General features: G+C 39.7%; 1 protein-coding gene across 1 annotated transcript; it reads left to right on the top strand.

The window, feature by feature from the left end:
• Positions 1-23694, top strand: olfm3a (olfactomedin 3a). The gene is made up of 6 exons (XM_067486938.1): positions 1-143; positions 18586-18729; positions 19131-19286; positions 20326-20545; positions 22151-22257; positions 22444-23694. Exons 1-6 carry the CDS (start codon positions 75-77, stop codon positions 23119-23121), a joined length of 1374 nt encoding a protein of 457 aa, XP_067343039.1. The 5' UTR covers positions 1-74; the 3' UTR covers positions 23122-23694.
• The last annotated feature ends 865 nt before the right edge of the window (positions 23695-24559 follow it).

Here is a 24559-nt window from a genome sequence, read left to right as displayed (position 1 = left end):
GTGAAAGCCAGGACAGGAGCTCTATGTTAAAGGACTGCACCTTGGAGAAAAGTGGCTGACCGGAGCTCGTCAGCATGCGGGTCCCGTTGAGCATCCTCTACTCCTTCCTTTCTCTCAGCATCTTCGGATTATACCCCTCCATGGTGAGTTTCTCAATCCGCTGCTTTCTACTGGCTTTTCTCCACTTGTTTGGTTTCAGAGCTGGCGTTAGATGAATTTGAAGGGACTGTCACGCCAAACTTCACTGAAAAGTGTCACAATTTAATGTTCCTATATTTACCATCAATGAAATTACCTCGATTGGACAAGACGTCACAATTCCTCGGGAAGCTTCACACTTCGGTGTATCTGCAATTGCAATGAACTTTGAACGGTAATGTGTGTGTGTCTGCAGTCCCCCCCCCCCCACTGCCCCCAATGTGGGCTGAAACAAGCAGGATTTTCAGTTCAAAGATGTTTATTTTTTTGGGGGGGGGGGGCATACAGAGCTAGTTAGTAGACTGGGCCTATGGCAAATGTAACACATGCTTGTATAAGTGCTGTTTTATAGGGAATGTGAGTTTTTCCTTTAAGCAGGAAAACAAAAAACTACCACATTTTTCATGCAGTTTTGCATGAAATTTTTTTACCTAGGAAAAAAAACTATAAGACTGTTTCCATCACATAAGAAATTCAGATTTCCCTGAAATGATTTTATTATTATTATTATTCATCCCCCACTTTTGCATTTTCTGTTGTTATGCACTTAAGCACAGGCGACTGACTGGTTTCTGCCTGATAGAGGATGATACATTAAGATAACTGTTCAGCAGGAGGGATGGATATGTCTCAGTGAACCTCTTTGCCCTCCTGCCAAGGGCTGTCTTCTGTCTGAATTGTATGCCGTTCCTCTGATTTTATCGGGATTTCATCTGTGTCTGTGTGCTTCACTTTAAGCAGATTTGAGGGACAAGGACGTGCACTTGCAGGGTTTTAGTTTAGTACTGGGGGAAAAGATGGAATAACCATGAGTAAAGCTGACAACTCTGTTCAAAGTCTCTTATAATTAATGGAGAAATCAATGTGTTGCTCGGGGCTCAGGGTCCTGTGGTGCTGAGGGTGGGGAGCTGTCCAGTCTAGTGCTCAAACTTCATTACACATTCTCTCTGACTATGCAGCAGCCCACAGAAAAACAGAAAACATTCTCCATCCCTCCACATCCAGCACAGTATAATGATGCTGAGGAGAGTAGGCTCAACAGTTCATATAGTTGTACTTCAGTTATGTCATTCTATAGTCTATTCAATTAATTGAAACATTTATTGAGTAATCAACATTCTAATACATCGTCTGTATGTTTATATCATTGCATTAACAAAAAGCTGTGAAGGTTTCTTTAGTGCAGTGTTAAGTCTGAGTATCATTCAGTTTTCAGTCATTCTGTGTGTGATTCAATCAATGAACCACTGAGGAGTGTAAGATTTTGCTTGAGCGAGAGCTGCGTGCAAATTTGCTAAGTTTTGCCCCAAAGGCCCTCGGCTTCACAGTTTCAAAATGATCTTTACAAGGCAAAAGCTTTTCTGGTATTACAATAAACTGGAAATTATTAAGCCGTCAGTCGCTGGCTGTCAGACGTACACGAGGCTGCGTTGATCTGGTGAGAGGTGGCAGCCGTTGCCTATTGGAATTTATGCGTTAGTGATGAATTTTTTGTTTTCCTGCGGGTTCTGTTGAGCAACTTCACACTAATCCATTCAACCTGAATAAAGTGGCTAAAACTAGGGCTGGTGTTATGGATTTCAAGTGGGACACATTTTACATCTACTGTGTACACAACAGAATCCCGGAGAATGAGATATTTGCTTAGTGGAGTTTTCCCTTATGGTCTGTGCCAGCCGGGTAATTACACAGTGGCTGCTAACGGCATCGTGTTATTCTCATCGGGATCAAAACGATGACTGGAATGTGTATTTCATGATTACACATTACACTGTGCACCTGGGGGACGTATTGATTAGATAAGAGATATAGACTTGAGTAGCCTGACATCACAGTGGTGCCAGAATTGAAGAACTGCATTTATCACAACCGAATGACTTAATTATTTTTGGATTTTCGGATTTTAGGTCGAGACACATTGATTTTATTTATGTTATGCTTCATGTTTTTTCAGAGCTATCCTTCCCTGAAGGACACATTTCAAAGTCAGTTGCAGGAAGTCAGGAACAACCACATGTTTGAAGCTTTTGGCGGATTCTAAAAGAGCCCTTTGTGCCACTTGGTTCCACATTGCACAATTATTTGCTGCCAGATGAAGTAATCGAGACAGTGAACAGGTGCAACCACTTATCATCCTCAGGGTCATAGCAGGTGTGAGAGATCATACATCCCGGACAGGGCCAATAAATCCAGCAGGTAGATTCAAAGCCAGGACCCTCGAGCTTTGAGACCCATCACTAACCCCTCCACCACCGTGCTGCTCTTAGTGTACACCATACACCTACAGTAAATCCTTCTTATAATATGTTTGCACCCAGGTGGTGAAAGAATAAATGATATTCATGTCTGCACTGAACAAAACTAGAGGATGAATAATGGATTTTTATGGACAGTTTCTCTTAGGGATTTAGCTACAACACCAGTGGGATGGAGGTTTGTGTAGGCACTTGCCCTCTGTGTGTTAGCCACTGTGAGTAGGTGGGAGGCAGGCACACAAGCACCCACATCCACTCACATTCGCACACAAATCCACTTGTAATGGAAATGCCAGTTTTACCAATTTTCTGAGTTACAGTTTTCAGGCTCTGCTTCCGCTGAAAGGTTTGAGGTCACATTAGAAAAATCTAATTTTTTTAAAAATGTGATCACAGCAGCGACTAGCGGGTGAAATCCTGCAGAGTAAATGTTACATGACATCCTGTTCATCATTCATCATGTTAAAAATGGAAAGGCATTATTTCCAAGTTACTGTGCATTGTTTATTTTAAGGGGGGGGTCATCTGCCAAGAGCTGGTATTGCTTCTTGCTTGTGTGAAAGCCTTTATCAGCGTACATTAGCATTTATGCGGATGATACACTCAAGCTTGCTAGGGAAAATTTGTTTGGCACAGATGCCATATTAAAAGATGAGAGATGGCTGTGCGCACCCACCTACACATTCACACAGCCATTTAGCAGCGGGAGAAAAAAAAATAAGTGCTGGTTACACATTTCACATCACCGTTTCCACCAGGGGCCAAATTAAAGATGACATCCTCTAACTATGTGTCAACACAAACAAAGCAAACACTGAGGCACACAACTGCCAGCAAAGTCATTAGTTGTGCCGCTACATGTTTGAAGTGGATTGGGGAGTGTGGGGTGGTGGCGGTGGGATGGTGCCGATGGGGGGGGGAGTCAGAGCCGATAGACTGGAAGTAAGGAAAGCAAGTCCACTGATGATGGATGGGAATCTTTTAGACCAGCAGCAGGGTATAAATATGACAGTTTCTGCTTGGACTGAGAGAGATGCTGGACTGTTTGAGCCTGTGTGTGAGGTTCTAATGAATTTTCTGTCAATTCCTTTGACTGTGTAGTAGGATGTGTCGCTTTTTAGAAATGTGCAGCATATTTGGCGAATAATTCAATTGAGATTATATTTGTCAGGCAAGTGAATTCATCCTGTTGATTAGTTACAATATGTCTGAGACAGACATGGACAAGGTTTCTCCTGTAATGTGCTGTTTTGACCTTTCCAGGTTTCTGGTGCATTACTAGTTATTCCAGAATGAGATACATCAACACAGGTATTATTAAAATGTGTAATTATGAAATAGCTGAAATTGCTGTCTTTTTATATATGATAATTATGACTCTTCACTTTCTCTCGTTCCAAGCTCTTTTTTTTTCACTCCTCTGGGTGAGTTAAAAAAGAGTGGAAGCATAATTACAGGAGTTGAGACATGATGTTGAAACTACCAGGGGTATAGTTACAGCCCACTCTCTGTTCCCCTTATGATTACTATAATTACAGCCCAAGCGGTCTCCATATCAGGCACATATCACTGGATGAGAGCTGAGAGGCTGGACCTGAGAGGAATGGTGGGCATTTGTGGTCTCAATAAATGTAAATGTACTCAATCAGCCAGACAAATGATTATGGGCTATGCTTGTTAATTTCTTACTAGCAAAGATAAAATGTAATATCACTTATTTAGTGGCTTAAGTGGAGAGTCATGGTAAAGTGCAGCAGCAGAGTTTGCTATGAGTTTCATAAAACTTAAAGAAAAAGTGTGCTATAAAACAAACTGACCAACTGACCGCTTACTAAAGCTCATTCGTGCTCATACATTCAGCTTTAAATGATAACAAATGTTTGCAATCAAATGCAAAAAATCCTATTTCTGTGTGAAACCCTGGTGTCAGACAGTGGTAGAAATGATCAGGTTGCTCATTAATAGCCAGCAACCACTGGATTTCCCAGCAGAAATGATGTCTTTGGCTGGTACGTTTGATCAGCTTCAGCTACTGTACCTAATGAAGCCGACGTTATCGGGCTAAAACGCAGACTGTGGCTGGTATTTTAATGTTTTTAGCACAGACATCTTGTAATATATAATGCACTTGAAGTCTCCATACATGATATAAAGATATGTAACGGGGGGCAATTGTTAGAAGACGTAGAAATAAAGACTTGCATTATTGTGGTCACACTATTTCTCCATTCTAACTCTAAGCCTAAACACAGTCACAAAATAATGGCACAGGTTTTTCCTTAATAACAAAGACATGCGAACTGAATTTTATCAGCTTAGAAATATTGTGTTTGTTGATAATGGTGATGATCAGATCGCATTTTCTAACCAATTTGTTCAGGAAACTAGGAAATTGTTTAAACAGTAGGATTTTTCCTTTTATTGAAATAAATTGTGTTGTGTTGCATAATGTTATATTAACTAACATTGGCTCCAGGGCAGCATCCACACGATAGAAGTACTGCGCTGTGCTTATTTTAGTCATAATCTATTTTTTGTGACACTACAAACTACTGTAGTAAGTTAATAATGTGGCTTTTCGATAGCAGTTTCTGTTAGAACAGATAATCACACATTTTAATCTGCTCCTTATACTTGCTGTCATTCGAGGGTTAATATTACAATACTGTTTCTACAGCCTATGGATGTATTGCGTGAACTGGATCCCAATTTCAAAGATGGTTCCCACTCATTTAACAGAAAACTGCAAAAGAAAAAGTATTTTCAAGTATGGATGTATTAAAGAGAACTGGATATTGGATCACAATGTTGCCCCACTCATTTGCATGAAGGCTGCTCGGTGGTGCATCTTCCTGTGGTTCTTTCAGATTTTGAAAATTTTGCTCGACTAAATGGGTCAAATTCTCCTAAAATTTATTAATTGCTTTAAAATTCTAATGTAAAGATGTCACTAGCGGCCTTTTTTGTAATGATTCTCTATAGAAGAAGCTTTTTGTCAAATCATGTGATGAACATCCAAGTAACGTACGATAGTTAGATTAATGTTCTTGATTGAGTCCAGCATTTTTCCACTTCTCCTTAGTGTCATGCACTTTTCCTTGCAAACTGTTATGGCTGTATCCCACCTCCCCCGGTAACAGTTGGCACTGGCTCCAGCCCCCAAGCAATCTTTAACAGGATAAATGGTTAGGATAATGGATGGATGGTTCAAACTGTATATGTGCATGGCTCCACCTGCACATTCCTGATCACATCATGAAAGTAACTCGCTTAACTAAGCTCCAAGGAAGTTTTATTACATAGATTTACAAAACCCTGGTAACGTCCGACGAGCAGTTTTACACATCGCTTAGTTAATGTATGGGGGAATTGCTCTTTGGCCCTTGTGACCACTGGGGAAGCCGAGCATATGATGCTCAGACTCCAGCTCCCTTAATACATCCATTCTACAGCCCCCACGCACACCACTCAGCATGTGAACAAAATGCTCCAGTACAGCTACTGTAAAAATGACATCAATGTCAGTCTGAAATGTTAATTGCAAGAGAAAAAGGTTTTGATTTTGCACAAACGTTCCGCTCTCATACATAGCAGAGGTCTCATTCAGCGGCAGCTTCAGGAGACCTTCAGGAGGCTTTTAGCGGAGATGATACTTTTAGGCACATTCCCTGAAATTTGCTGAAAGACATTCTAAGAAACGGGAAATCTAACTCAAAAGTAAAAGTAAAGAAAGTTAGTTTGAAGAAAGTAGTTACAGCAAATAAATTGCATTACGACTTCAAAGTGCCTCCTGGAATGCAGTGAACATACTAATGCAGCGTAATGGTATCTGAGAGTGTAAAGCAGTATCCTGATGCTATGACTTATGTCCAAGTGGGTCTTATTAATGCAATTTTTGGCTGCTGCACTGCTTAAACTTAACCACTGTGAACATCTACACCCATACTTGATGCATAATCTTGTTTTAGGCTCACTTTCCTCTGGCTACCTAAGAATCTTTGTTGCAGCTTTCAGCATACTGTCACCACTGTGGAGCACAATTAGGAGGAGAAACTTCCGTGGTTGCCAAAGAGCAACAAGTAATCAGCTGAACCGACTGTGCTTCAACATTTGGTGACCCTGTCTAAGTCAGTGGCATTAATGTGGCACCAATGTCCTTTTCCGGGATTCGAAAACTGCTGATTTTCTCATTACTAATGAGACAGCGCTTTACTCTACACATGTTAATGAAATAGAGTCAAACTACGAACAGTCTACTGTAGGTGAAATTGAAGGGACACCTATCACGAAAGAGTGGTAAACCTGTCATCTTATGTTTTAAATTTGGCTACACTGGTGTACTTTGTTTAGTCCACTGAGATCACCCAGACACTCCGAAGAAACACACCCATTGTAGCTTTTGACATGCTCCATCCTGGCTTTATCTTAGCATGGCAAAAAATCCCTTGATGTCAGAGCACTGCCACGGCTGCTTAGCATTCTGCATGTGCCGTTTGGTGTGGCCCTGAGCCGTCCACCAGCTTTACTCCACTGATGATGTTTGATGACTCTCTCATTATCGTCCGCTTCTGACTGACGTGTTTGTCTTGTTCCGTCAGAAGACACACTGTAGCACACTCCAGAGAAGAATCACAAGGGTGTGAACTTCATAATGCTGTAGCTCATTCAGGGACTCGCTATAGGGCTGAATATGCAGAGCTCTGGCAGAATTATCTATTCAATCTTCTTTTCACTGGGGTCAAAAAAGGCAAGAAGGTGGCACGCCTCTAGGAAATTAATCCCCCTGCATGCCTTTCATCACATCATTCTCTTCCTTTTTTTTTTTGGCAGTCTTATTTCCCCTCCCTCTAGCCCTGCATAATACGCAGCTTCTCTTTTTCAGTATCTTACTGGAACCTTTTTGGTCTCAGGATTACTGCTGCCAGGATTGCTGTTGCTGCTGTGCTTAGGGGGAGTTCCATTTGTCATTTCTGTCTTAGATGTCTGCATCAGTCTGGTTATGGAGGTGGCTGCACATGCGAGTTCATCTTCCCCTGCCATTAGAGCTAAAATGTTAACTCATTTAAACAGCATGATCATCAGTTACAGTACTGACATGTGCATTCCACTTCACTTGCCTCCAATACCCTGGTGGCTTTTTGTTTGGACAGGTTGATAGATGACTGGATAGATAGCATCTGTTTAGGTCTCTGTCTGTGGCAGGCAGGATGGTAGTGTTATTGTGATACAGATAGAGCTTTGTTGACATCACTGGCCCCTGGATTTATTTCCAAATGTATTGTAAGGGCTTCCCCCCATGTTTTAGTACCACAAAGGGCCTATTTTAACCTGCAGATTAGTAGGAGCAGACTAATTCTTGCTATGTTTGTCCCTAAAACAACAGAAACAGGCTTTTACTTGCTGTAACCATTGCTCCTGTTAATGCAGGCTTTTAGGAGATTCCTCCAAAAGATGCTTACTGTGTAAGTGATAGGGGCCAATACGCACAGTTCTCCATCTGTGCAAAATCTATTAAAATGTTTATTAGAAGATAAACTAGACTTTTATAATTGGTCGCATTTAATTTAAAGTTAAAACATGTTTTTAATACAAAATTCCATTTTTAATGTTCCTTCTAATGCAATTCAACAGAAAAACACCAAACACACATTTTATAATATAAAATGTTTAATTGTAGTCAACTTGATTCAATGAATTCAAATTCTCTTTAGATACACAATGGAATAAATTTTTGCACAGAACAAGGTGAGTCCTCACTTCGACTAGAAGGGCATCAGGAAGTGACGTCTTCATGGTCAGGAGTCCTCACGAAATGTAAGACCTGTTTCAGTGTTGACATGTTTGAGATATTGTAAACCTGTTCTTTAACCATCAAATCAGAAAAATCCTATAAAACAGGAGCAGATTCCAATTCACTGCTCTTCCTTGTAATGGTCTTAGTTATCTAGCAGTAGCAAAGGCATCTCCTTACACAGTCAATAGCTCCCGTATACAATTAGACCAGTTGCCCAGTTGTGGTCTCTCTGCCGCTCCAGTTGATGTCTAGTCTGTATTTCTAACAGATTGATTTCTGCCACTTCCACTGACAGTCTTTTAATCTTTTAGCAGCAGCTTCTCACCTGTGGTATGTTTCTGGGGAGTTTCCTCCCATTGCCAGTCTCACGCTGCAGCGGCGTAGCAAATGGAATTAGCCATTATGAGCCTGGCAAAGAAATTAAATAAAGGGACCAAGGCTATACACAGCGGGGTGGAGATTAGTTTACGGTGCAGTCAGCTACAGTATATGAACTTGCTGGGAATCTTGGCAGTGGCTAAAACAGATCCCATTAGCACTTAACACAATCCTTCCTTTGCTGAAGTGCAACTACTTTCACACTTTATTCCACTGGTTAAGAAATGTTTCAATGTGTAAAGTTAGTCTTTTAGAATATGCTCAGGATAAAGTCATCACTTTGGGATAAATGAGAAAACAGTGTTTAGAACTGTATTGGTGAATTGCTCCCAGCCGTGTGTAAGTGTATAGCATCTAACTCAATCTTCACTATATCATACCAATGTAGAAGTATCTAAACCCTCATCTACCCCCTACGTCTTTCCCTAAATCACACCAAAAGGTTGATGAGGACAAAGGTAAAGGTAAGTGCGCTGTAGCCAAGGTAAAACACTTGTTGATGACAGTAAAGGGAATCACTCAGGTAACTGAGATGGTCCCTGCTGTGGAAGATATAATTAATGTTCTTACGCTGTGTAGGTGCACTGTTCACGTTGCCTCTCAGTGATCGATCATGCATTTATCCATTTATTCAGCATATGAGCAGATTTCAAGTGACAAGCGATAGTGGGGAGAGAAGATTTTTATTTTCACTCGTAACACTGAAGATTCAGCCTGACCACGGTGTTACGTAATAATAAAACATGCTTTTGTTGTTCCTCTGATAGGATGTTAAGTCAGTGCTAACATTTTTGGTTGTTTTTTTAAAATGATGGACCAAAGAGACTTGAAATACCTCTAAACACCGGGAGGAAGCAGCTGAAGAACTGTTTAATTGCCTTCTTTGTACCACATTTCTCTGAGCTAAGAAACTGAATTGAGCTGAGATATTAATCTTGACAATAATCATTTTGACTCAGTAACAACTATTATATTTTACAGTGTGTTTACTACCTTCCAACAAATTAGCTGGAAAACGTCACATTATGTGAGTAGACTAACTAACCTACATGAAAACAATCTGGAACTGAATGTTTCATAGTGTATTTGCCAAAACTTTGTTGAAATTATTTTTCAAGATATTTGACATATGTTAGCCGTATGATGATTTGTAGAGCTGAACTAACAGTGTGAACTTAAGAATTCAGTTCTACAAAAATGTATAATGATATAAAACATTTTAATAGTTTTGAAATGTTGTACATGTCATCAAAAGTAGTCATTTGCTGCCAAATCCTGTTTTTCTCAATAAAAAACAGGAATCTGAATAAAATGGGAAATGTTCTGCACTTATATAGCACTTTTCTACCTACTAGCACTCAAAGCTCCCTACGCTGCTTCTTTTTCACCCATTTGCACCTACAATCACACATACTGATGCAGGAGCTGGTGTGACTGTATATTTTTTTTTGAACTCTCAGTAATTTGGACACAACTATTGTGCTCAGAAAGGAAGTCGCAATGATACTGCAGGAGCCATTGGAAGGTAAAGAAGTGAATTTTGGCTTTTTACCTTTTCAATTAAAATGTGTTTATGGGAAGCTGCTTAATAGAGTTCAGTTGTTTTCTCCTATGGTTAAAAATAATTTGCATAAAAAGTCTTTACAGTTTTCCTAAAAACATCATAATTGTTATGTGGAAAATTACAGAAGTATATGTAGTGGCACTTTCTGTCTCACTATGTGATACATATAATTATAATACCCAAACTTTGCTTTAAAATCAAGAAACATTCAGAAAGTACATAATGAAATAATTCAATTGTGAAACTTAAAGTAACTAATAAACAACTAATGCTTTTCTTTTCAAATTTATATTTCAGTTACAATTTTTACCATGTTTTCCTACATATTCAAATATGTTATGCCTGCTTTTTGAATGGGTCAGACTTTTAATATATATTTTGAATGTCACTGTTACATTTCTTACATTTTAAGGGGTAAAGTATTCTTATCATATAATGTATTTTGTGTGTAAAATGATCAATGACTTACATTCTGCAAAACAAATGGATTAAGTTTGTGGTTTGTTAAAGTAAATCTTCTTCAACTAGTCCTATTCCTTATTTGTCTCAGGACAGGATAGAAAATGTAACTCTTATATTGAGATTTTTCCTAAGCATTTTCCAAATGGGTCAATCAAATTCAAGTCGGTCAAAAATCAAAGAATTGGACAAATTATGTTTTTGACCTTATGATGGTGCAAAAGAAAAGGTTAAAAGAGTTATGGCGATGCATCTGGAGGGGGCATAAATATTTGTTCAGAATTTCATTGCAGTTCATCTAATACAGTTGTGACCTTTTGTTCAAAACCACCACCGTCAAAATCATGTTGATGCCCAAGGAAAAGTCAAAGGATCACCGCAGTCAAAGGATCTGGGAAATATAACTGGCTTTTCAAAACACTGGGCCCATCCATCAAATGGATGCAGAGTGACTCCACTCTTTGACCTGCTAGTGGTGCCACATCACAAGCATGTGTATCAGCCAAGCCTCTAGGATTAGCACTGGGCTTTGAAGCAATTTTGGCATCCAGACTGTGATGTTGCAAATTCAGTTTTAAACACATAGCACACATTGGCCCAAAAAGAATTTTTCTCATAAAGAATTGTTGCAAATGGAGGCAAAGGAGAAAATTCTGAGCATCACTTTTGCTGTGAGCTGACTCTTCTTAGTATTAGAATTTTATCCCTTCTGTCTAATATCATTTAGAAAGTCTAGGGTAGACATAGGATGATTTTGCTTTACACCATTATGGGTTGGGGGAACCAAAGGACTCAACTCTAGAGGGCTGCTAGTCCACATGCTCTATGGGCCCAAATACACAGAAGCTTCTTCTTCTCCTTTTGGCTGTTCATCATCTGCCTTCATCTAACCTAAGCAATCAGGTAATATTGGTGTCTTAAATGCAGAAGAATTAGGATGCACCACTAAAGAATCAACAAAGCCAGTAGGATTATTCCTGTGGGAACTGAAAGGTCTCTATAAAATGTAATGATACTGACATGACAACAGACAAAACAACACTGCGTTACATAGAGCATTTTGTGTCAAGTTATTTCAATAACACCTCTATTCTTTTGCTGTCGTTTGGTTATTTTTTGATGGTTAGATGCCACACAATAATAAACAGTACTGGACTAGTCTCTCTTGCATCACTGAAGTGTGAAAGGTTTGAGGATCCACTTTCAGGTTAATTAGGTCACCTCATAAAAATCCAACATTAACAGGACGAAGTAGTGAGACTGAAAATTATAACTATCATTATCATGTCATGATCATTCATTATAAGTTGCACCTGCACTTAATAATCTTTGCATCTGTGAATTATTAGATCATCCAATTATATATTTTCAAATACCAGCACAATGTTAAATAACTGTTTGATGTTGGGTGAATACTATAATACAGTTGGTTCCTAATAATATGACATGTCTGACCTGTCAAAATTATAGAGTTACATTTACTTTTACATAGGACTACAGTTATGTCCAAAAGTTAGTTCCCCTCTTTTTATTCTGTTTGGTGGTAAAACCATAATAAAAATGATCTATTAGTCAAATACAACCTCAGAGAAACAACAACATGTGACTGATTTATCTGGAATAAGTTGAAGTAATTGTTTCTTGTATGAATTTGGGTTTCAGTTTGGTCTCACGTCATAGTTGAGGAATTTTGGTCCAGTCTTCTTTATAACTTTGCATCAGTTCCTTGAGGTCTGTTGCAAGGTTCTGCCACAGCTTCTCACTTGGGTTAAGGTTTGGACTTTGACTAGTCCATTCCAAAACCTCCATTCTTTTATTTTTCCAGCCATTCTGACATAGATTTACTGCTCTGCTTTGGATCATTGTCCTGTTCTATCACCCAATTCTGACCAAGCTTTAGCTGTTGGATATATGGTCTCACATTATCTAGAATAGAGAGGCTGCAATGACCAGGTTCTGTGTCTGAAAAATCATCACAGTGTTTCTGCTGAAATGTTGTGCTTGGTTTTCACCAAGCATAGTGCTGAGTGAGCATCGAGGATAAACAAGTCCATTTGTCCTCCTTGTTTGGTCTTTAGGACATTTTATCCGAAATCTTCTTCATGTTCTTTTTGGACAGAAGAGGTTTTTCAACTCATTCAATCAAACTTTACTTGTTCAGTCTCATTCCAAATCGGCTTTAATGGACTTTAACATCACCATAACATCAGCACCTGGCTGCATCTTGCCCTCTTTAACCCTATGGATTATATTTAATAACAAGGTTGGAATCAAAGATAAGAAAGATGATTGAAAAATATCCAAAAATAAATTTACATTAGAAACTTAATTTGCAGTGTTTCCCATGGAGTAATTTAACACTTCCAAAGCAAAGAGTTACAGGTTCATCTGTGTACATGTTGTACAAATCAGAGTCACTGGTCTGATTTGAACAAAGCGTTAATGCACACGCTTGAGAGATACTGATCGAGAGAGAGCATTTATTTTCTTTTCATTTATGGTAAAACACACAGGCTCAGCACCGTGAGGTCAAACATGGAGGAGTTATACACTCTGCTGTTCTTTAGTGGTTCTGACACTAAAACATATTGGCACAAAATACTGTTTGTTGGCAACTTCCCTCTCAAAAGATATTGATAAGTACTGCATCAGTCAAACCCAAGCAAAGGGAGACTGGGAGATCAAGGAAGAAACATAAGAAACATGGATGTGTGTTAGCAACAGGTTGAGAGCAGTAAATACTTGATGTAGCCACTCATGCGTGTGTGTGTGTGTGTGTGTGTGTGTGTGTGTGTGTGGGTGTGTGTGGGTGTGTGTACGTGACAGACGCCTGTGCAGAGAGTGAAACTCTGCTGAGCAGCTGGGGAGTTTGGAGCTTCTGGATGCTGTTTTGTGAGGATGATTAATGACCAGACATTGGCGCGCAGCTCTGTGAAGCTATTGTAGCCTTGGAGTTTGATCGTCTTCAGAGGCAGTGAGAGACAGAACAAAAGAAAAATGTGTCTTTGTATCATTAATACACATTGTAAATACACACATTTAGACAAAAACACATCGTTTAGGGTAATTAGACAGGTCATATATTTGCAGAGAAGTGGTTAAGCTAATTGCTGCAGCATTGCTGTGTGAGACTGTGGATAATTCTTTTACCTCTGTCTTCATTTTCTCTTCTCTACATGTTGATGCCGTCCTTGTTTTGTCCGTCATCTTTTCATTTTATATTTGTTGCCTTCAAACTTGCCTGTTGTAGGATATATGCCTGCCCCTTCCTCACTTACCCATTAATTCACAGCCAAGTCTTCTTTTCTAGTTCTTTCTTATCATCGTCTTGTCTTTCTTTTATTCCTCTGTTGGCCACAGTTTTTTTACACAACCCAAAAAAAAAAAAAAAAGGTAGCTTCTTCCGTCATTTGGAAATGGCTCAGCATTGATTCAAACATCTGTGATTTTGAAGTCGCGTAGGAAATTTGGACCAACAAAGGGTGAAAACACCAAATTTATTCCACCACCTCAAAATGCCACATTAGGAGGAAGAGAACGGGACAGTTGTTAGAGCAGCATCAGAAATGAAGCTCTTATATTCAGAGAGGTTTGGGTTCTAGTGGTTCTCTGTATGATAAAAGCAGTTTATACTGAAGCAAACTGAGCAAACCCATGATACACATGATGGCAAACTAATGGTATTAAGGATATAATATACTGACAAGGGATCGGTTTAGTATTTAGTTTTAATCACTCTTATTTGCTTTGCCCTCACAGACTCTGTGATTCGACCCGTGGCCAAAAACATCGTATATTGTTTCTATATTTGTCGTACTGCATAGTGCATTATAAGAAGAGGTGGTTCTAAAGTTTTGGAACCCTCATTCATTTTAAATACGGTGTACGTAAAGAGTTTAAACACAAAAACAAAGCGGATAATTAAAAAAAGCATTTGCCTATATGGTGCAAGGCCATGACTCAAAGTGTACAAGTTATAGCTTGTAGTGTGAATATAACAAACTTAGTTTACAACATCAAACGTGCTGGTGATATTTCCCTACAGCTGGGATTTATATTCAACAAAACGTAGCCAATCTTTTTCTTTAAAGTATTTAAGTTAAAGCATCTAAACAGGGCTGCATTGGAATGACATGTAAATTAAATAGTAAGCAACAAAGAAACAATTCTTCGACTTTTATCGTTTACTGTATGTAGCACTAGCCGTCCACTGCCAACAGGTTCCCCTCAGAAAATAATGCTTCCCAAGGTAATAAATCACACAGTACATCATTTGGAGTCACTAGTGGACGCTCCAGGAGTACTACCGTTCGACCGCATGGGAGCGACTTTATGGATACACACAGCTGTGCCAGGGTTGGGAAAACCAACGTCAGGGTTAAGCTAAGTAAAAAGACAAATGGATTTGGGTTAGGCACAGAACCTTCAGGGTAAGATTGGTGAGATGAGATTAGGTTACAAGACCACATGAAAACAAAATGGGACTTACACTGCAATACCACAATTGTTCCTTTACTTTTGATACCTTCTACCTGCATCATCAACTCTACATTAGCTAAGGTCAGATGTGAAGCTTCAACCTCTGGGTTTTTACGAAAGGTTTACTAATGTTAATATGAGGGTTCTGGGCTTAGCGTCCCATTGTGGAAGATAATTGATTTATTCATGCCACACAAGATATCTGTGAGTACAGTTACATGGGGTTTTTGTTTCTGAAAGAAAGATGTTTGTGGTGTATGAACCAAATCCTGAGATCACAAATAACACCCAACTAGTTATGAACGGGGGCTATGTACACTCAATAAGTAGACTCAATTATAGACAGATAGCAGTTTTGAAGATCCTGTCAGCAGACAAGTGCACAATGCAGAGCTACTTTTTAGAAAGCTGAGTACAGTAAAATAGCTGTTCTAAATCTGCAGACAGCCTCCAGGCATTTTCCAGTGGAGGCAGCTACATGCCATCATTCAGAGCAGGGAGAAAGCTTGACCTCTCCTAAATGTCTTCCTTCTGTGTAAGCTGCAGTTTTAATTTTTCAGATGAGAGTTTTACGGCAGTGGAGTTTGCATGTTCTCCAGTTGTCATCCTGCAAAGATCAACTTGTGAGGTGGGATTTGAACCCATGGCCTGCTGCTCTACCACTGAGCCACCTATGTTAATGGAAATCATTCGAACAAATTTAGATTGTTAGATTAATTAATTAGGTTAATTTCTCTGTGTTTTTCATTTAGTTAATGTTGCCATTGGGTTCCCACCATTTTTGTTTTTACGTCTTTGTTCTGTCCTCACTTTCAAAATTATTTTTACTGTCTTCATTCTCCTTTTGTCGTCCTTGCTACTATTGGTCCATACATATAAGCTGAAATTGTGACTAACTGGTTTTGAGGTTTGCCTTATCTAATGCTTTTTGCTAATGCAAAATAAATAAATACATTCAATAAATTCAGTAAATTCAAAATACAGACAAAAGACAGTTATGGAGAAATAGTGCTAAATCTTCGTTCACAAACTATCCTCACATACTGCTGTATAGTATGTGAGGACAAGGCCTAGTAATTGGTGTCTCTAAATTACCCATAGGCGTGAGTGTGAATGGTTGTCTGTCTGTGTATGTTGTCTCTGTGATGGCCCTAAGATGGACTGAGATAGATCACCTCTCACCCAATGACAGCTGGCATAGGCTCCAGCCCCCCACAACCCTGAACAGGAAAAGTGGTTACAGATAGATGGATCAATTTTGGTTTCATCAGACCATAAGACATTTTCCTACATGGATGGATGGATGAATGGTTAGGTTTGCAGTCTATTTTAAAACAACAGTCGTGTGCCCGGGTGAACACTGAAACAGAATTCATTTGCTGTAAGTGTTTGGGTTTAATACAATTCTTGAATGGATTTCTCCAAAAGATGCTGCCTGTGTGAGTGATGAGGCCAAAGATGTAATGAAACTATTATCTCAAGACAATATAAGGCTGCCTCCTTCCAAATGAGTCATATTTAGCTAATACTATATGGTCCAAATGTGCAGCAGTTCTAGTACTAAATTTCCTCTTTATTTTCCTTTCACTGCATTTGATTGCAACTCAAGTCCTGAAACACAAAGAGGGAATTTCACATAAAGACTTTGACTTTGGAAGATATTCACTTGATTAAATAAACTCAGACTGCTAAAGATTTTTATATATACTACGCTTGAATATATTCTTCACAGAGGATGTTGCCCCCTATTACTTTGATGCAATTGAATTTAAAAAGATCATCTGTGAAGATTCTGAGTCATCTAGACCTTGAGAAGTGGTTTCTTTGTGAACCTGTTTTATGAGGGCACCTTACTATTTAAGACTGGAAAGAATGTAAACCTACCTATAAATTCTTCATGATCATAAGCTGCATGTCATGTCTGCACAGAAGTTGTGCCGTGAGCAGCATGTCAGCAGAGCAACAGCTGCAACATTAGTCGTGTGTGTATGTGTCTTGGCAGAAGGTGTACAGGTCAAATAGAAAGCAGTTTTTGGAAGCGCTGTGAGCCCACTGCTCAATCATGGTGGGGATCACAGTGTGTCAGTACGAGAAAATAGATTTCATTTGGAAGTTTGTTCTATTGTGATCATGAGAAAATGTATTAAAATCAAATTCAGTGGCAGCTTTATTTGATCACACCTGATGCCTTATTCTACAAAGTGTGTGTAATAAACTATATGATTTTGCATCTGATTCCTTGTTCTGACACCTTAGTTGGCTTTACCTAATCTATGTAGCGTGGCCCATGGACTGTGTCATCCTCTCCGGCATTCAGCTTCTTTTAGAATAAGTGAATATGTGACTGTGACTGAATGCATGCACCTCAGATCCACAGCCTCTCATTCATCTGCAAGCTCAGAGTCTTATTCCACATAATTATAAATGAATAAAAAAAAAATCAATTGTGACATGACAGACAGTGATACCTCAGAAGTGTCATAACAATGTTGCTCAAAGAGATGGAACTGAGAAAAAGCTGCATCAACATCCTGGCTTCCAGCGTCCTGTTTCTGCACCTTTCTGCACCATAAAGATGTCTCGCTGAATAGGGTTTATTTTTTGTGCATTTGTGTATGAAATGTATATTATGTTATCTTCTACTCTCTCATGTTTTTACACCGCTTACATATGTAGAATATCTACTGTAAAGCCTTTCCAGAATAAAACATAAACCACTGAAAAAACTGCAAAAAAGGCCAGAGGTTAATGAGCCTTAGTAATCTGTAATCTTTGGAATAACAAGCATCACACTGAGTTATGTGTATAGAGACATGTGGGGTTATTTATTAGTAGTCTGGCATCATCTGCATATGATTTAATCAGTATGCGTGAATGATACTGGCACTGTCCAAGGGATCTAGAGGGCACAATGTGAACTATCTACTTGGTGGGCGTGTTCTAGGGGTCCAGAATAAGAAAGACATCAGAAGAAAACAGATGAATAGTGCTCTTTTAGTTGGAGCACAGTATTGTGGGGGAGTGAGAGAAGAGGCACTAGTGTGGTTTGTTTCACTAGTCTAATTACTACTGCAGTAAAACTGGAAATTAAACATATTCACTGTTGAACCATAGAAGAATCACACGCTGATGATTATGTGATGGCATCAGGTGTCATCAAATAAACCAAACAATCATTTTCATAACTGATCTTGTCCCGAGAAACCAACTTTTGTTTTCATGAGATAAAGGCATGAAAAAAAATTAAAATCCATATTCGGCTTTATACTTAGCAGTGACACAGTGTGCCCAGCTAATATCAAAGTGAACACACGCAGCAGCAAGTCTTCATTGCTGTGCTTAGAAACACTTGTGGTTAACAGGTGTCTAAACCAGTATCACATAAATCAATGTCTGTGCAATGCTAAAACTCATATCTGAGTCTAGAGTGGGTTATGCGTGTTTGTTTGTACGTGCAGACAATCGGCCCAAAGGAGGGCTGGCAGGTGTACAGCTCAGCCCAGGATGCTGATGGGCGATGTATCTGCACAGTGGTGGCACCAGAACAGAGTCTGTGCTCCAGAGATGCCAAGAGCAGACAGCTCCGCCAGCTACTAGAGAAAGTAAGCACGTGTAAAGTGGGGTATTTACCACCCTCAGCGCAGCATGCACATACACCAGCACACACACATAAACACACTTTTCTGCTAAAGATGGAAATACAAATCTTTTTTTAGGAGTTTCATAAAATTTCTTTCTAATAGATAGTTTATTTCCATGTGCAATTCATACAGGTACACTGCTGGTAGGCGTTGCCACATTTGTTCAACAGTAGTCTGTTATACATTAATGTACAAACACAAGCTCACCATGAGCAGCCATCCAAGAACCTTTCAATTAGTGGCAGTGTAAGGAATTAACAATTGCAGAGTTAACTGCAGTATACAACACTGCTAAATGTCACATTTGTGTATTATGACCCACGTTGAGATGATCATTTATTGTGGCTCGTTTTTTTTTCAAGGTACAAAACATGTCACAGTCCATTGAGGTACTGAACCTAAGAACGCAGAGAGATTTCCAATATGTCATGAAGATGGAAAACCAGATGAAAGGCCTGAGGACCAAGTTCAGACAGATTGAGGATGACAGGAAATCCATCATGGCCAAAAACTTCCAGGTACTCCACAGCCTGCTTTAATGGATATTTTCTGTTTATTAGGATTTATTTAAGACAACTGTGATCACAAGTTTTGCTTAAACCTGCAGTGCTGCAATTCAGCTGAGATTTATTTTCATGATTATTTATGTTATTATAAAAAAGAGAAAAGTGCAGAACTGGAGCCTGCATCCGATTTAAACCCAGTGAAATTAACTGGTGATTGCTATGCACCTTGGTCGTATGTTCCATTAAGATACCATGTAGGTTAGATTTTCATATGCAAGTCTAACAGCCGCATCCAACTAGCAAATCATTCTATTTCCCTTTGTTTCGAGAGCCTCTGAACAGGATGGACAGGCTGGTTTTTGACAAAGACAAGAAGAATGTCTCTTTTAAGTAGGTGTGATAAAATAAAGGATATGTAAACCGAATCAAACATACCAAAGCGCTTCTTTAATTCAGAAAGCACTTTCATCTTTGGCTGTTTTTAGAGGTTGTTTTTACTGCTGCAGTTACCCTGCGTGAATTTGACTGGACAGCTGTTGAGGGAGTAGTAATATCTCTGAATAGCACAGAAACAACTGTGCACAATAACCACCAGCATGACAGGAATAACACTGTGGTCGACCACCAATATCACAGTACAAGAGACAAACAGAAATAGACTTGGAGGATTGTCCGTTTCATTTGGCCTCCATAGTGGATAAATATATGGTGTGTCACAAGCTGAGTTTTCACAATGCATGGATTGATGAATGAATGAAAAAACTAATGACTGTCCCATTGGGTGCTTTATACATCACATTCACATTGTTTTGTCCTGGTTAATACTATGACATTAGCTTGGAGAACCACAAGGCCATGGGCAAAATTACAGTTTGCAGTGCTCCAGGCTCACACAATAATTCTTTTAGATCAGAAATATTTGACATGTACCGAAGGTTTATTCTCCTCTCAAACTTCTGTCAAACGAACTGTCGGTTTTTTACTTCACCTTGCCACATTCTTCCACTCTTTTCTTTTTTCCATTTATGCTGCTGTCACTGTCACTTTGTAGGAGCTTAAGGAGAAGATGGACGAGCTAAAGCCGTTGATCCCTGTGCTGGAGCAATACAAGATGGATGCTGCGCTCATCTCCCAGTTCAAGGAGGAGATCAGGAACCTGTCGGCGGTGCTGACAGGCATCCAGGAGGAACTCGGGGCCTACGACTATGATGAGCTCTATCAGCGAGTCCTGCGATTGGACAGCAGGCTCCGCAGCTGCATGGGCAAACTCAGTGAGTAGTGAACACTGGAGGCGGCTGGATTCTACCATAACTGACAACTAATTTACGTTCTAGTATAATGGGAACTGTATAACTGTTTTCTACAGTCTCATCGCTGATAGCACTGACAGTGGAACTAATAAATGAGTAGCACCAGCAAAAGTGCTTGATGTCACAATATGACACAGCCATACTGTTGTCATAGTAACAGTCTTTTTGTCTCCATGCTATAGTGTTTTGTTGCTGCAGAAATAACCACAGGGAAATATAAATAGAAATGTATAATGTCTGCCTGTTTCTCACAGAAAAACAGTTCTAGAAATACATGTACGAAATGATAACCCTCACATTTCTGTTTTATGAATATTACTATAGATGGAGAAAGTGGATTGTTCACAAGGCTGTGAACAAATATTAGACCCCCTCCTGATTTCTTCGTTGTGTGGAGCTAATAATAAACTAGATTTAGTTTGGAAACCTATAACAAAGTCGAACAAAGGCAACGTGGGCAAACATAAAAAACACGTTTGATATTATTATTGTATTCATTGAAGCAAAAAATGTTTCAGTCTAATATAACAGGTCATCCTGATGCAGCAAACCATTTTCACACCATCAGAATACCACCACCACCATGTGTGAATGTAGCTATGGTGTTCGGTTTACAGTAGATGTAACTGGACCCGTTTTTCACGATGCTTAACTTAAAATGTTTGACCCATTAAACCGTCGAAGATTCTCATGAAATATTTAATGACACTTTTTGCACTCAAAATTTATATCTGTACCCCGCTTCTCACCCAGTATCAGCTGGGACAGGCTCCAGCCCCCCCGGCGACCTCACACAGGGTCTGCAGATTAGATAATGGGTAGATGGATGGATGTGTGTTGGGTATTCGGATCATACACAGCACTAAATACAAGTGTGATCCAATCACTCAAACCCCATCATGCCATTTGTCTTTGCCATTTTTGTAGAAAATAAAATTACAAGTGTTTCAAAATGCCAGCATGTTCTACCTCGTTAATAAGTGTAAGTTGTACGTAATCATCTGTTGCATTATACAGTTAGATCCATGAATAGAAAGGATAGGCACAGTACACAGGATTCCCCTCTCAGCTTGCAGCAATTCGTGGCCCTTCACATGATGCTCAGTATTATACAGTTTGACACCTGCTGCAGAACTGTTACAGCTTTTTCAGGTTTGTGATGGCATGAAGCTACATAAAAATGACAGCCACCACCTGTTTGCATAAGTAAACCCAATGGCCATCTCAAACTTGTGTTTTGTGTATGCTCACATTTCCTTTGTTATGTTAGATATAGTTTAAAGATCTGAGACGGTTTGGGATGAAATACACACAAAAAGAGGGGGGGGTCTAGTATTTGTTCACAGCACTAGATAATACAGACATACTGTAAGAAAGCTGAGCTGCCTCTTGCTACAAACAGCAGTCACATCATTAAGTTAAACAAAGCAACTTGCTGCTGGTGCTATCTTAGTATGCACAGAGGGCCCACTCTCTGGTGGCACAGGCATGAAATTGGCTTGAAAAATCTAGTTACAGACAAAAACCACCCCAGCGCATCTTATCGCTGCATTTCTTTATTAACAGCGTGTGGGAAATTAATGAAAATCACTGGACCTGCTACAATAAAGACATCTGGAACCCGGTTCGGGGCATGGATGACCGATCCTCTAGCAGCAAGCAGAAACAACAGGGTGAGTTGTGAAAGCAGGGGGACTGCTTTGCAATGCTCGTGCACTGTGTACACTATTTTGTGCTGCGTTGTGTGAGTTGGCTAAATATCACATGAAGTCAGAACTGAAAGATGTTATGTTGGAACATTTATGCAAATGATTTCCATCAGGTTGTCACTGTTCATTGTGTTCATCCTCTTGATACAGGTGTGGTACATGGACAGTTACACCAACAGCAAGATTGTGCGTGAGTACAAGACAGTGGAAGACTTTGTAGCTGGAGTGGTTTCCCGAACCTATAGCCTTCCCTTCAAATGGGAGGGAACCAATCACATCGTCTACAACGGATCACTTTACTACAACAAATACCAGAGCAACATCATTGTCAAGTACAGCTTTGAGACGGGCAGTGTGCTGGCCCAACGAGCTCTGGAGTTCGCCGGCTTCCACAACATGTACCCGTACACATGGGGGGGATACTCCGACATCGACGTGATGGCTGATGAGCTGGGAATGTGGGTCGTGTACGCCACTAATCAAAACGCGGGAAATGTCGTCATATCCCAGATTGACCCCGACACCCTGCAGGTCCTGAAGACTTGGAACACTGAATACTCCAAAAGAAATGCGGGCGAGTCCTTCATGATCTGCGGGACGCTGTATATCACTAACTCCCACCTGTCGGGAGCCAAAGTGTACTACGCCTACTCAACGAAGACTTCGACCTACGAGTACATAGACATTCCTTTCCACAACCAGTACTTTCACATCTCCATGCTTGACTACAATGCACGAGAGAGAGCACTTTATGCCTGGAATAACGGACACCAGGTAATATTTAATGTCACTCTGTTTCATGTCATAAAAACTGATGATGATTCTTAAACACCGCATTTCTCCCCACAACTAAAGCCCCATTGTTTGTAATACAAGGACTTCCTAATTAACTTTTCCTTTGTCAAGTACAGATTATGGTATCTTTACTTGCCATTTGTGGCTCTGGATTCTTGGCTGAGCATGGACACAAATGACTGTATCTTATTGGAAAACATGTGACACATTTTTACAGTTTTTCTTTGCTGCTGATCAGACTGGTATGCCTTAGCTGTTGTATGTTGAGCCTGCCAGCTGAAAGCTCTTGATAGCTTCTGCATGAGTGTCCACATTTTGTCTGCAGCAATTTCCTATATTATAGCTGTGTTTTTGTTGCCAATCAGTTTTGTTTACAGTGTTTTGTCCATTTTAAAGTCTATTTAAAAGTATTTAAACTTTAAAGGCAACCTGTCCTGCAGATTTGCTACCATGTAAAGCTAGATGATTAGAAAATGTAGTAGCCGTTCTTTTAAAGATGGGCTTGTAAAATACTGCTGTTATGTAAGTCTCTGTGGAAGAAGAACATTTGTATTTTTTATAAAAGTAAACCATAGCAGAATATCTGTGCATTTTCATTAAATAAAAATACTATACATTTCATTAAAATGGTTTTGACTGGTAAAATGTATCTGCAATTATCTAATGGATCTAATGGAAACTGTGTCCATGTTGTTCCAAGGGCCAAACCTTGCTGAACAAGTGGCCTGTTAGTCCCATAAATACTATACTAATACTATATATTTTATATACATTGCTTTTGGAAAGCAGACCCAATCTTATATCTTTTTTCTATTTTGTTATGTTGCTGCCTGATAATAGATATACATTTTCAGTATCTTGCATTTGCTATTTGCAAATCCTCTCAAGCTCAGTCAGGTTGAATGGGGACCATCACTGGCAGCTATTTTCAGGTCTCTCCAGAGATGTTCGGTAGGGTTTATGTCAGGGCTCTGGCTGGGCCACTTTAAGACATTCACTGAATGTCTGGTTGTGTGCTTTGGATTGTTGTTATTTTGGAAGGTAAAACTTTGGCACAGTCTAAGGTCCTGTGTGCCTTGGAACAGATTTTCATCGAGGATATCTCTGTACTTTACACCATTTAGCTTTCCCACAACCTTAACTAGTCTTCCAGTCCCTGCTGCTAAAAAACTCCACCACAGTATGATGCTGCCACCACAATGCTTAACTGTAGGGATGGTATTGGGCAGGTGAGGAGCATCCCGTGAGTTCAGGGTCGCCACAGCGGATCATTGTCCGTATGTTGATTTGGCACAGTTTTTACACCAAAGTCCCTTCCTGATGCAACCCACCCCAATTACTACCGGGCTTGGACCGGCACTGCACAGCTGGGGATGGGAATGGGCTGTTAGGGTTCAGTGTCTTGCCCAGAGACACTTCTACTTATAGCCGGGACTGAACCACTGACCCTGTGGTCCATGGATGACTGCCT

Source organism: Channa argus, chromosome 19 (genome assembly GCF_033026475.1).
Source record: "Channa argus isolate prfri chromosome 19, Channa argus male v1.0, whole genome shotgun sequence".
NCBI lineage: Eukaryota > Metazoa > Chordata > Actinopteri > Anabantiformes > Channidae > Channa > Channa argus.
This window is presented reverse-complemented; position numbering and strand designations above follow the sequence as displayed.

Coding starts and splice junctions, on each gene's coding strand:
- olfm3a (XM_067486938.1), top strand. CDS start 75: ATGCGGGTCCCGTTGAGCATCCTCTACTCCTTCCTTTCTCTCAGCATC. Junction 144..18,585: donor TCGGATTATACCCCTCCATG/GTGAGTTTCTCA, acceptor TTGTACGTGCAG/ACAATCGGCCCAAAGGAGGG. Junction 22,258..22,443: donor CAGCAAGCAGAAACAACAGG/GTGAGTTGTGAA, acceptor CTCTTGATACAG/GTGTGGTACATGGACAGTTA.